General features: G+C 38.4%; 1 protein-coding gene across 2 annotated transcripts in view; it reads left to right on the top strand.

Annotated features, from left to right (window-relative positions):
• The window catches only part of B4GALNT3 (beta-1,4-N-acetyl-galactosaminyltransferase 3), a 173,258-nt gene that overhangs the window by 119,686 nt on the left and 41,624 nt on the right, over positions 1–11,948 (top strand). For both annotated transcript variants that reach the window (XM_069094358.1, XM_069094357.1), the window contains exon 2: positions 11,076–11,179. In XM_069094358.1, the coding sequence (XP_068950459.1) occupies positions 11,076–11,179 (104 nt within the window). The remainder of the gene's footprint in view (positions 1–11,075; positions 11,180–11,948) is intronic.

Below are 11,948 nucleotides of genomic sequence, written 5' to 3'. Positions count from 1 at the left end.
GATGATACTTAAAAGGTGAAATTAAGAGGTGAGAGAGGAATATAATGTGAGGAGATGGGGAGAGACAGAATGGGGTAAACTATCTCATATAGAAGAGCCAAATTCAATGAGAATAACATTGACCCATTCCCTTTTGCCCTCCTGTTCTTCCCCTCCATTATAACCATTTTCACTTGCCTCTTCTATATGAGATAGTTTACCCCATTCTGTCTCTCCCCATCTCCTCACATTATATTCCTCTCTCACCTCTTAATTTCACCTTTTAAGTATCATCCCTTCCTATTAAATTGGTCCTGTGCCTTCTGTCTATGTATACCTGTAAACATATATACACACATTCACATATGTATTCATACACCCATATACCCTCCAATATAGACATATATATATATATTTCTATTCCCTTCAACTATTTTCATAATGAGAAAAGTTTCATCAGTTACCATTATCATTTTTCCATGTAGGAATATAAATAGTTCAGCTTTGATAAATTCTTTATGATTTCTTTTCCCTGTTTACCTTTTCATGCTTCTTTTGTTTCTTGTATCTGAATATCAAATTTTGTATTCAACTTTGGTTTTTTCATCAAGAATGCTTGAAAGTCCTCTATTCCACTGAATGACCATATTTTCCCCTGAAATATGATACTCAGTTTTGCTGGGTAGGTGATTCTTGGTTTTAATCCCAGCTCCTTTGACCTCCGGAATATCATATTCCAAGCCCTTTGATCCCTCAGTGGAGAAGCTGCCAGATCCTGTGTTCTCGTGATTGTGTTTCCACAGTATTCAAATTGTTTCTTCCTGGCTGCTTATAATATTCTCTCCTTGATCTGGGAATTTTGGAACCTGGCTATAATATTCCTAGAAGTTTTCTTTTTGGGATCTTTTTCAGGAGGTGATTGCTGGATTCTTTCAACCTCTATTTTGCCCTCTGGTTCTAAAACATCAGGGCAATTTTCCTTGAGAATTTCTTGGAGGATGATTTCTAGGTTCTTTCTTTGATTGTGGCTTTCAGGTAGTCCCATAATTTTAAAATTATCTCTCCTGGATCTGTTTTCCAGGTCAGTGGTTTTTCCCATGAGATATTTCACATTGCCTTCTATTCTTTCGTTTGTTTGGATCTGTTTAACAGCATCTTGATTTCTCATAAAGTCATTAGCTTCCATTTGCTCCAATCTAATTCTGAAGGAATGATTCTCCTCAGTGAGCTTTTGAGTTCTTTTTCCATCTGGCAAATTTGGCTTTTTAAGGCATTCTTCTCCTCATTGCCTTTTTGAGCCTCTTTTGCCATTTGAGTTAGTCTGTTTTTTAAGGTGTGATTTTCCTCAGTCATGCTGTTGACTCTTATTTTGTAATTTTCTTGCATCATTCTCATTTCTCTTCTCAATTTTTCCTCCACTTCTCTTATCTGCTTCTTAAGGTCTTCTATGGCCTGTAACCAGCTCGTATTTTCCTTTGAAGCTTTTGGTGCAGGAGTTTGGACTTCACTGTCTTCCTCCTGTTCCATGCTTTGATCCTTTTTGTCACCAAACTAGGAGTGTAAAGTTGGGTTGCTCTTTTAATTTTGCTTTCTTTGCCTGCTCATGTTGCCACTCAGTCACTTGACCCCTGGGGTTTTTGCCCCAGTAGGACTCTGCCACCAGACAGGGGAGCTGCGTCCCAAATGCTGGGATTTTCTCAGCTGCTGAAGGTATTATTTGGGTGCCCTCTTTGAAGGCTGCACATGCTCTGGCAAGCTAGTCACACACCCCAGGACCTCCACCCCAGACCGCAATCCAGATCCAAGCAGGTTAAAGCAAGAACAATTACCCCTCAGACTGGTCACTTGGTCCCCCTACAAACTGCAGACCAGGAACTGAAGCTGCCATGTGCTTCTTGCCCTGGGGGCAGAGGCTGACTGCTCTCCCAACTACTGGATCCCAAAGTCCACACTGCACTGACCTCTCACTTTGTCCTTCGCATCTATGGGTTGATAATTCTATAAACCACCACAGCTGCTGGTGATCTGAAGTCCCTCCAGCTGGTGGCTGGTCAGGCCCACCCTCGGGCTAAAACCTCAGGCTCAAATGGGGCTGGGTTCAGCTTCCAGAGCACTGTGCTGGCCAATTCCTGCCAGCCTGCCAAGCTGTCCTCAGTGGGAGTTTAGCTTCTCTATGTCATTTTGTGAGTTCTGTGGCTCCAAAGTTTGTTCGGAGTTTTACATGAATTGGGGGAGGTGGAAGCCGGAGCCCCATGGAAGTCCTGTTTCTATTCCACCTTCTTGACTCCACCCCCCCACTAATTTCTAATTAGACACTGAGACATGATGGTTGTGATGCCTTCTGTCTCTGAGAAGTGTATATATACTCTGAGTTGGTATTTTGCTTTGGGGTATCGCTTATGAGGAGGATCTTGTGATTCCCTGGTCAAGATTCTCAGTGACTGTATGTTCAGAGTTCCCTGACTTCTCAGATATAAAGGCTGTCTCGATCCAGGGATGTATGTAAAGCATATAGTTGATTCAGGTAGTGAGAGCCCCATCTATTGGTCTTTATTTCTCTGCTTGTATTCTCTCTGAAGTTCAGGGTGTTGACTTCCCCCCGAATTTGTGAATGTAATTAACAAAGATTATTGACCCCTTAAACAGCTATCATTACTAGTAAAGCAGATCTAAGAACCTAGCAGCCATCCTGGGTATACCAGTGTGGTTGGCACTACAAGGGGTTGGGAAAGGTTTCTTGTAAAAGATGGAATTTTAGTTAGGACTTAAAGGAAGCTAGGGCAACTAGGTGGCACATTGGATAGAGTGCTGAACCTCGAGTCAGGGAGACTAATTTTCCTGAATTCAAATTTAGCTTCAGACACTTACTAGCTCTCTGACCCTGGGCAAATCAATTAACCCTGTTTGACTTAGTTTCCTCATCTGCAAAATGAGCTGGAGAAGGAAATAGCAAACTATGCCAGTATCTTTGCCAGGAATAATTAGATATGACTGAAAAATGACTGAACAACAATATAAAAAGGAAGGTTGGGAAATAAATAGAATTGGAGAGAAAGAACATTCTAGTCATGGGGGACAATCAGTCTGGAGTTGAGAGGTAGAGTGTCTTGTTTGTGGAGCAGGCCAGTGTCACTAGGTGGAACTTTACATGGTGGAGAGTACAGTGTAAGAAGAATACATTCAGGCCCTTTCTCCCCAAAGAAGAAATATGAATACCCTACCTGTCAGAAATGTTCTCATACAAATGGCACTTACTACTAAAACAGGCAAACCATGAATGTGAGTAAAATGAAATGAAGATATTAATACTTCCCTAATGCACCAAAAACATGTAACAAAAAAAATCAGACAAATGTCACCACTTAAAGGCAAGGATTCATATTCCTTTTTGTTAGCAATACCCTCAGCTTCAAATTATACAATGATATAGTGCTTACCTGTAGAAGATAATAATGATGATAACAATAGTAATAAACAATTTCATGCCTGAGCCTAGATTAGATAAAATAGGAGATGAAATTGAGAATCTACTGAAATTTGAAGAGGAAAAAGTTGAAGACTTTGAAGTCATTTAAAATTTTTACTTAATACAAATTCCAGAAATTATACCAAATAATGAAACAGATGACCAAAAGTACAGATATCACCAATGATTTTGAAAAGGAGATAGACATTCTTAGAATGGAATTCCAAAAAAGCCCTTTTTGAGTTCAACAGCATGAATCCAACTAATAGACCAATTATATTCAAAGAGAGTATTTTTTTTTTTTTGCATTTCCTATAATCCTCATGAATGAATACATTTTCTGACAGTATTTGACAAGAAGTATAAAGACATTTCAGGACTGGCATATGGAAGTATATAGAACAGCTACTTTCACAGTAAGAACCATAAGAGGAAAAGGGGATTTATTAAAGGAATATACCTTATGGACATTTGTCAAACATCACATTACAGAAGGGTAGAAAGGCATCACTGTCTACTTGGTACACACAACAGAAAATTCGAGCACTATATTGCCCAATTAAAGGCAACAACAACAACAAAAAAAGATAGCTGAAGAAATGAGTCTGAAAAGTAAAAGCATATTAGAAATTCTCTATTCCCCTAGTCAATAACTAAAAATAAAAGTCAAAAGATTAACATGACAAAAACAGTAATAGCACTGAAAAAGCAAAATAAAGTTTTGATATTAATCAATTTTACTATAGAGTCTTGAGAAATCAGAGGAAATAGATTATCTCCCTGAAGGAGTAGGACATGGAAATTTTCTGGTTATTTATATGTTCACAAGAAGTCTATCACAACAAAAAAATGTATTTTGGATTGAGAAAAGCTTGTGCACTTTTAATAAAATCAACGAGAGAAAAATTACATCAAGGAAGATGACTGAAACTTTAGCTTCTCTGCAAAGCTAAAATGCTTCATGGGGGCACCTTGCATTGCTAGCAAAACACTTTACTAGATTCTTCTCCATCATTAGTCTTCAATATGAGATACCAACTTTCTTTGGAAAGTTTTTTTTTTCTTTGAAAGTTTTGTTTTCTTTCATTAATTTGTCCCTCCCACAACCTAATTTAGCATTTTTTTTTTAAAAAAGAGAAAATAAAAGAAAAAGAAAACCTTCAATATATAGATACATAGTCCAGCAAAACAAATTCCCACATTTGTAATTTCCAAAAATGTTTGCTTCTTAGTGCATTTTAAATTCATCATTTATCTGGGTAGAATATTTCATTTTTTTTTTTTTGGAATCCTGGTTTATTACTACACTGATCAGAAACTTAAATCTTTCAAGGTTGCTTTCTTTTTAATAAGGTTATCATTGTATAAATTGTTCTCCTAGTTCTGCTCACTTGATTCATCATTAATTGACAGAAGTATTCTTAATTTCCTGTGAAACTCTCCATTTTATCATTTCATAAGATGCAATAATATACCATTACATTTGTATACCATGATTTATTTGGTTGTTCCTCAGTTTCTAATTTTTGGCTGCTACAAGAATGAACTGCTAGTAATATGTTGGTATGTATAGATAGATCCTTTTACTCTTTTTTTTTTTAAATTTCTTTGGGACATAGATGCCTTGCCTTGTTTAGCACATCATATACATACATTTTATATATATATAAAATCAAAAGATCAGAACATCAGCTAACTCTCCAAATATACACTGACATGTTTATGTGCCAAGAAAAAAAATCACAGGTTTTACCATTCAAAAATCTAGAAACACAATGAAAACAATATATTGCCTAAAAATTAAAAAGGTTGTGCCAAAAAGTCTTAGGGATGTAAGAGCAACTTATTATTCAGTGACTTATTGGACCTAGTGTCTAAAAGTGCTCTTTATATTTAGGAACAAATGAGATAAATAAAGCACTTTGTAAGCCTTAAAAGCTTTGTATAAATGTTAGCTATTATGAGCTATTATTATTATTATTTATGCTAGCTTTGTTGATTACTGCAAAGCCTTTGACTCATGTTGCATTTGAAAACTAAGGTGAACTGAGAGACAAAGTTCCAAGTATGATCAATTTGTTAGTTAGAATAGAAGTAACCAATAAATTGGGCCAGTGGCCTCTCTCCATGATTGAAGCCCTTGAGTGAGGCCTGGCAGGGTCTTTTATAACAATTAGTAAGATGACAACAAAATGTCAAGCAGCATAACTGTGTGTTCTTCTGATTGGCTACCAGATGACATGGTCAGAATTGATATCTGAACCTTCTGATGGTCCCCTTAACCACAGCCAAAAAATGTTCTTTGAGTCACAAGGCAAAAGCTCTCAGGTTATGGGAGTAGTGTTCAGGTGATAGAGCTTTCTACAGTGGTTTAAATTGTTGAAATTTGACCTTTTGGGTTAATCAAGTTTCCTGGGAAAGTAGGGTTATAAAGGTGGAAGTAATTACAAGAGAAATGTTTGACTTTTAGCTAAGTTTCTCCAGGATGTGGGTAGTGGGTGAAGTTTATCAGGAGAAGGAATCAGTAAAGTAAACATTAAATCTAGCTTGATTAAGCCTTAAAAATAGAAATAAAATTGATTTTTCAATTTTGCCCTCATGGCTTATTCATGTTTTGAACATATATAGAATATCCCTAGACTTCGTCATCTATGTAGATTATGCTAGGAAATGGTAGAAACCAATGTATCACTGAAGGCTCTAAAATTTTAATACCTATTGAATAACTAGCAAGACATGACCTGGTAGCTAGAATTATATATCGGAATTTCATCAGCAAGTCCTCATGCTCCAAATTCAGACCTTAAAATATCCTGTATAATTTAATGTACCATACTAAAATACTAATATACTAGTACAGTACCAGCATAGGTTTGATCCAAGATCAGACTATGGCATACAATTGTCCAGGCATAAAATTGATTCTCAAATTTAAGAACAACATCTAATAGATATTGCCACACCAAATACCTGGAATCTTCAAGCTACATGGAATACGATGTTTTTATAACAGAGAACCAACAGAGTCAATCAAAAGTATTTGCAAATAGGATGTGGTCTCTGTTGTCCTATCTATATCAGAGTTGTTACAAAGATGCTTTTGGTGAGCCTTCAGGGGATGTCAGCTTATGTTACAATGCTTTTCTTCAACTACCAAAAGCACTTATCCTGGGCAGTATTACATTAAATATAAAAGAATAATAACAGGGTAGAGACTTCTCCTGGGTCCCTTCCTATCTCAGCCTCATTGAAGTTAGGTTAATTTTTCCTTATTAAAAGAGATAAAGATATATTTATATTATGTATAATATATTGCAGGTTTATATTATATCTATAATTTAAAATATTAAAACTATACTCAAAATTTGATTATTAAAGGGAATTAAAGGCTCAAGCTGTTGACACCAGGATGTTGGCTGAGACCAAAATAGTCATGAGGAACCATAACTGTTCTCTAATGCTTGACTGGTGGAAAACAATGTGCATCTCAGTCAAGGAAGCTTTGCCAGGCTAAATCAACCCAAGGCTGATCCATGCCTACTCTTAAGCATTCTTCTCCCATTATGACCATGTAAATCTTCTGTTAACTGATCTCCGAGTATTTCATCCTTTTGTTGTTATTTAGTCATTCAGACATGTCCAACTCTTTGGTTCCTTTGGGGTTTTCTTTGCAAATATACTGGAGTGGCCTGCCATTTCCTTCTGCAGGACAATAGGCAAACAGAAGTTAAATGATTTTCCCAGGGCCACATGGCTAGTGAGTATGTCTAAGGCCAGATTTGAACTCACTTCATTCTGACTCCAGTCCCAGGGCTCTAATCTTTGAGCCATCTAGCTGCCTCTATTGAATATTCATCCTATTGAACATAAAACAACCAGGAACTCTACTGAGTCATGCCCAGCCCAAAATACCCATAAGAGAGATTCCCCAGTTGATAAGTGGTTTGAGGAGATGATCAGTCAGTTCTTCAGGGAAGAAACTTAGACTATCTATAGCCATATGAAAAGATGTTTGAAATCACTAATAAGTAGAGAAATGCAAAGTGTATATGTGTGTGTGTGTGTATCTGTTACTCCTTGAATGTGTTATTTATTGCCCATTATCAGTTACCAACAATCAGGGGCTAAGTTTTACAACTAGGTGGCACAATGAATAGAAAACTGGACCTATAGTCAGAAAGACCTGAGCTCAAATTCAGCCTTAGACACTTACTAGCTGTGTGACCCTTAACTTCTTTCTGCCTCAGTTTCCTCATCTGTAAAAAGGAGACAACAGTAGTTCCTGCCACCTAGGGTTGTTATGAAAATAAAATGAAACAATATTCATTAAGTGTTTTGCAAATCTTAAAGCTATACATAAACTCTAGATGTTATTATCTATGTGCTATGTATAGGTGGAATGGCAAGTCTTTGAGGGAGGCAACTTAGTATGGGTGGAATAGATTTTGGACTTGGAGTCAAATCCTGGCTCTGCCATTTACTAGCTTGTGACTGAGAACTCATTTATCTTCTGTTGACTTTAGTTTCCTTATCTATGGAGAAATGGGAATAATACTAACTTGATTAGCTTCCTCCCCAATGGTTGTGAGACTCCAATGGGCTCTCATTTACACCCAGAGAAGATCTTGATTATTTGCATTTCCCTATAGATAAGGAAACTGAGTTTCCGAGAAGTTAAGTAACTTACCCAAGGTCACACAGTTAGGAAGTGGCAAAGCCAGGATTCAAACCTTAGTCTTCTTATTCCAAGTCCCAAAACCTTTTCTACTATACCATGTTGCCTCCATCAAATAGTTGCATTTATATAAATGTTCATTGGTATGATAATAACTGACATTTATATAGCCCTTTAAGGCTTGCATAGTATTTTGCACAGATTCTCTCATTTTATCCTTGCAACAGTCCTGTGAAGTCAACACTATATTATTATTACCATTTTACAATGAGGAATTCGAAGCTGAGAGAGAATAAGTCCTCATGACTTCTTCTATAGCCAGTAAATGACGAAGATAAAATGAAAATGCAGCTTTCTACAGGCTTCCATTTAAACTTGTCTCTCCCACTGCATCTGGCTGCCTCGCAGGATGACAACAGTGATGGAGACCGTTTCTAGGGTTCATTCTATCTAACCTTTGGTGAACATATTCAGAAGATCTCTCCAGACAGGAGAGAATTAGGCCATTTTCCTTGGAATCTGCAGGTAACTTGCATTTTTCTTTAGGAAGAAGGAGCATTTCTGGCTGCTTAATTAGTTCTAATTATTCCCTACCTTATAGTAAAAGCCCAATGTCTCAGTGTGCTTAGCTGAGCCTTTTCTGTTTAGATAGAAGTGTCTGCATGGTGTGTGTGTGTGTGTGTGTGTGTGTGTGAGTGTGAGTTTGTGTATGTATGTATACCTAGTAGTAATTTCAAGTTTGTTTTCTCAGTTCCTCCTGCCTTTGAGGCTTAATCTCTTGCCTTTCCTGGAATAGATCTTGTGTCCCCGAGCCAAGAGCCTGAAGGGTAGCTTCCAGCTGTACCCCAGCAGCTGGCTTCCTGATTTCCCATCACCCAGCAGCTTATAAATGTGTTTGATAAACATTAAACCCTGGCCCACCCACTCTGTACCTCCCTCAGCTTTAGAGCCATCCAGCTGGGCATGACTGATTCTGAACAGCGGAGAAGGGATTTCTATTTTGGATACTAATACCTCCTTAACTTTCCTAAAGTGCAACTGAGATGTTGAATGAAGCGGGGAAAGCTCTTTCAGGAGAGAAGCTTAAGATGAGAAGGGGAATTACCTTGCTTTTCCATCATTACCTTCCCTTTTCTGCTTTTGACAACAATTAGCTCTGAGAAGGCTTGATATGGAGTTATTTTTAGGGCAGAAGGAGAAAAATCCATTTTCCTCACACTTGGTCCTCAGCTAGATCATGCTTATGAAAGGCAGTGTGCTTTAATCAGGTGCAGATTCACATCCTATCACTGCCACTGATGGACATGTTGGTCTTGTATAAGTTGATCAACCTTCTTGTACCATAGTTTCATCGATAAACATTTCAACAAACATTTATTAAGCAAGGTACTAGGGATACAAAGACTGAAACAAAACAATCCTTGGCTTCAAAGACCTTTCATTCTACTGGAGGGAAAAAATGCATACTCTACTAAATAAATACAAAATGTAGATATGAAAAATATATACAAAGTCATTTCAGGAGTTAGGATATATTAACAACTGACCAATATGGCAAGATTTCATGTAGGAGGTAGCATTTAATTTGAACCCTGATAAGAACCAGGAATTCCAAGAGGTGGAGGTGGGAAAGGGATGCCATGCCCAGAGAACAGCAAAAGGGCACTTAGGCTGGAAGGTAAAGTGTTAGGAGGCAGAATCATAAGTGACCAGACTGGAAAGATAGGCCAGTACCAGCCTGTGAAGGGCTCTAAATGCCAAACATTTGTATTTTATCCCAGAAACAATAGGGAAACACTATTTGTGCCTGAAACTTCTCCAGCAGAAATGTCAGACATGGAGACAATTGGCTTCAACACTCTGCACAGCTCACAAAAAATTAAAATGGAATAGAAAAATAAAAATATAATTGTTGTTGTTGTTCATTTGTTTCAGTCGTATCTGACTCTTTGTGACCCCATTTGGGATTTTCTTGGCAAAGACACTTCAGTAGTTTGCTATTTTCTTCTCCAGCTCATTTTAAAGATGAAGAAATCGAGGCAGTTAGGTGACTTGTCCAGGGTCACACAAGTAGTAAGTGTCTGGGGTCAGATTTGAACTCAGGAAAATGAGTCTTCCTGACTTTAGGCCTAACTCTCTAGGGGGAAATTACAATAGAAAATAATGTTAATAAATGGTTTTCTAAGTCAATATGCAGCCTTTCAGAATCCTTGTGTATGTGCAGGGGTGGGAAACCTGAGGCCTGGAGACTGCATGTGGCTCTCTAGATTCTCAAGTGTGGTCTTTTGACTGAATCCAAACTTCACTGAACAAATCCCCTTAAAAAAAGAATATGTTCTGTAAAACTTGGACTCAGTCCCAAGGACCTAGAAGGCCACATGTGGCCTTGAAGTCAAAGGTTCCCCACTCGTGGTTTAGTGGGTGTCCTTTCTATCTTGAGTTTGATACTGCTGGTCTAACGCAGAAGAATGACCTGTGCTTTAGGAATATCATTTTGGCAGCTGTATAGAAGATGAATTGGAGAGGAGAGGTTAGAATCATAAAGACCAATTAGAATGTTATTTCAGGAGTCCAGGCAAGAGGCTATAAGGGCTTGAGCTAGAGTGGTTTTATTATGAGTGGAGAAAAGGGGAATTGAAGGCATAGAATTGGTAAGATCTAGCAGCTCATTGGAAATAGGGGGTAAATGAAAATGAAGAGTTGAAGGTGACTCAATAATTATAAACCTGTAGCTGGGTGATTGGGAAAATGGTGATGTCTTTCACAGAAGCATGGAAGTCAAGAGGAGGGGTGAGAGAATGGAGGGAAAATGATGAATTGTTTTCAACATGTGAAGAAGTCTGAGCAGGTGATATAGAAGAAATTGTTCCTGCAGATGGTTTCTTCTAGAAACTTTGCAGAATGGGAATTGAGCTTTGAGATTCTATTGACCTTTCCTATCTTTCTGCTCCACAGGATATAGCAGCTGGAGAGAACTGGCCAAGGCTCTGGCTAATAGAAACATTCCTGCTGTGCATCCAGATCTTAAGTTCTATCATCCCCAGAGGCAGGACTTCAAGGTAAATACAAGTGTTAGCTTAGGTCTGCTATCCTCAGAGAGATCATATTTCTTCCCAGGTACCTATAGCTTCCCTTGTCATTCCCCCAACCAATGGGGGTACCTGTACTTTTTCACTCTCCTTCAGTAGAAGAGTAAAGAAGCAAGTACAGGCCTGAGTCCCTGGAAACTTTATCTATCTACATCATGAACATTTCCCAGCTTGTTTGAGGAAAACTGGTCAATCTTGTCCCCTGTTCACCCTGAAGCTCATGAATAGAGCTGAGGAAGGGTTTTCCCAGGTTGACTTTAGCTTCCTTTAGTAGAAATAGGACCAGATTTGAAGTCAGAGGATCTAGATTTGAATCCCAGCTGTACCACTTACTAATTGTGTGACCTTGGTTAAATTGCAGCACAGGGAGGAGAAGGAGGGAGGCAGGAAGGGGGGAGAGAGAGAGAGAGAGACAGAGAGACAGAGAGAGAGAGAGAGAGAGAGAGAGAGAGAGAGAGAGAGAGAGAGAGAGAGAGAGAGAGAGAGAGAGAGAGAGAGAGAGAGAGAGAGAGAGAGAGAGAGAGAGAGAGAGAGAGAGAGAGAGAGAGAGAGCGAGAGAGAGAGAGAGAGAGAGAGAGAGAGAGAGAGAGAGAGAGAGAGAGAGAGAGAGAGAGAGAGAGGGAGAGAGAGAGAGAGAGAGAGAGAGAGAGAGAGAGAGAGAGAGAGAGAGAGAGAGAGAGAGAGAGAGAGACAGAGAGAGAGAGAGAGACAGAGAGAGAGACAGAGACAGAGACAGAGA

The sequence above is a fragment of the Petaurus breviceps genome, unplaced genomic scaffold, assembly GCF_028583685.1.
Source record: "Petaurus breviceps papuanus isolate PSGF00001 unplaced genomic scaffold, PetGlider_PUasm1.0 216, whole genome shotgun sequence".
In the NCBI taxonomy this organism is placed as follows: Eukaryota; Metazoa; Chordata; class Mammalia; order Diprotodontia; family Petauridae; genus Petaurus; species Petaurus breviceps.
This window is presented reverse-complemented; position numbering and strand designations above follow the sequence as displayed.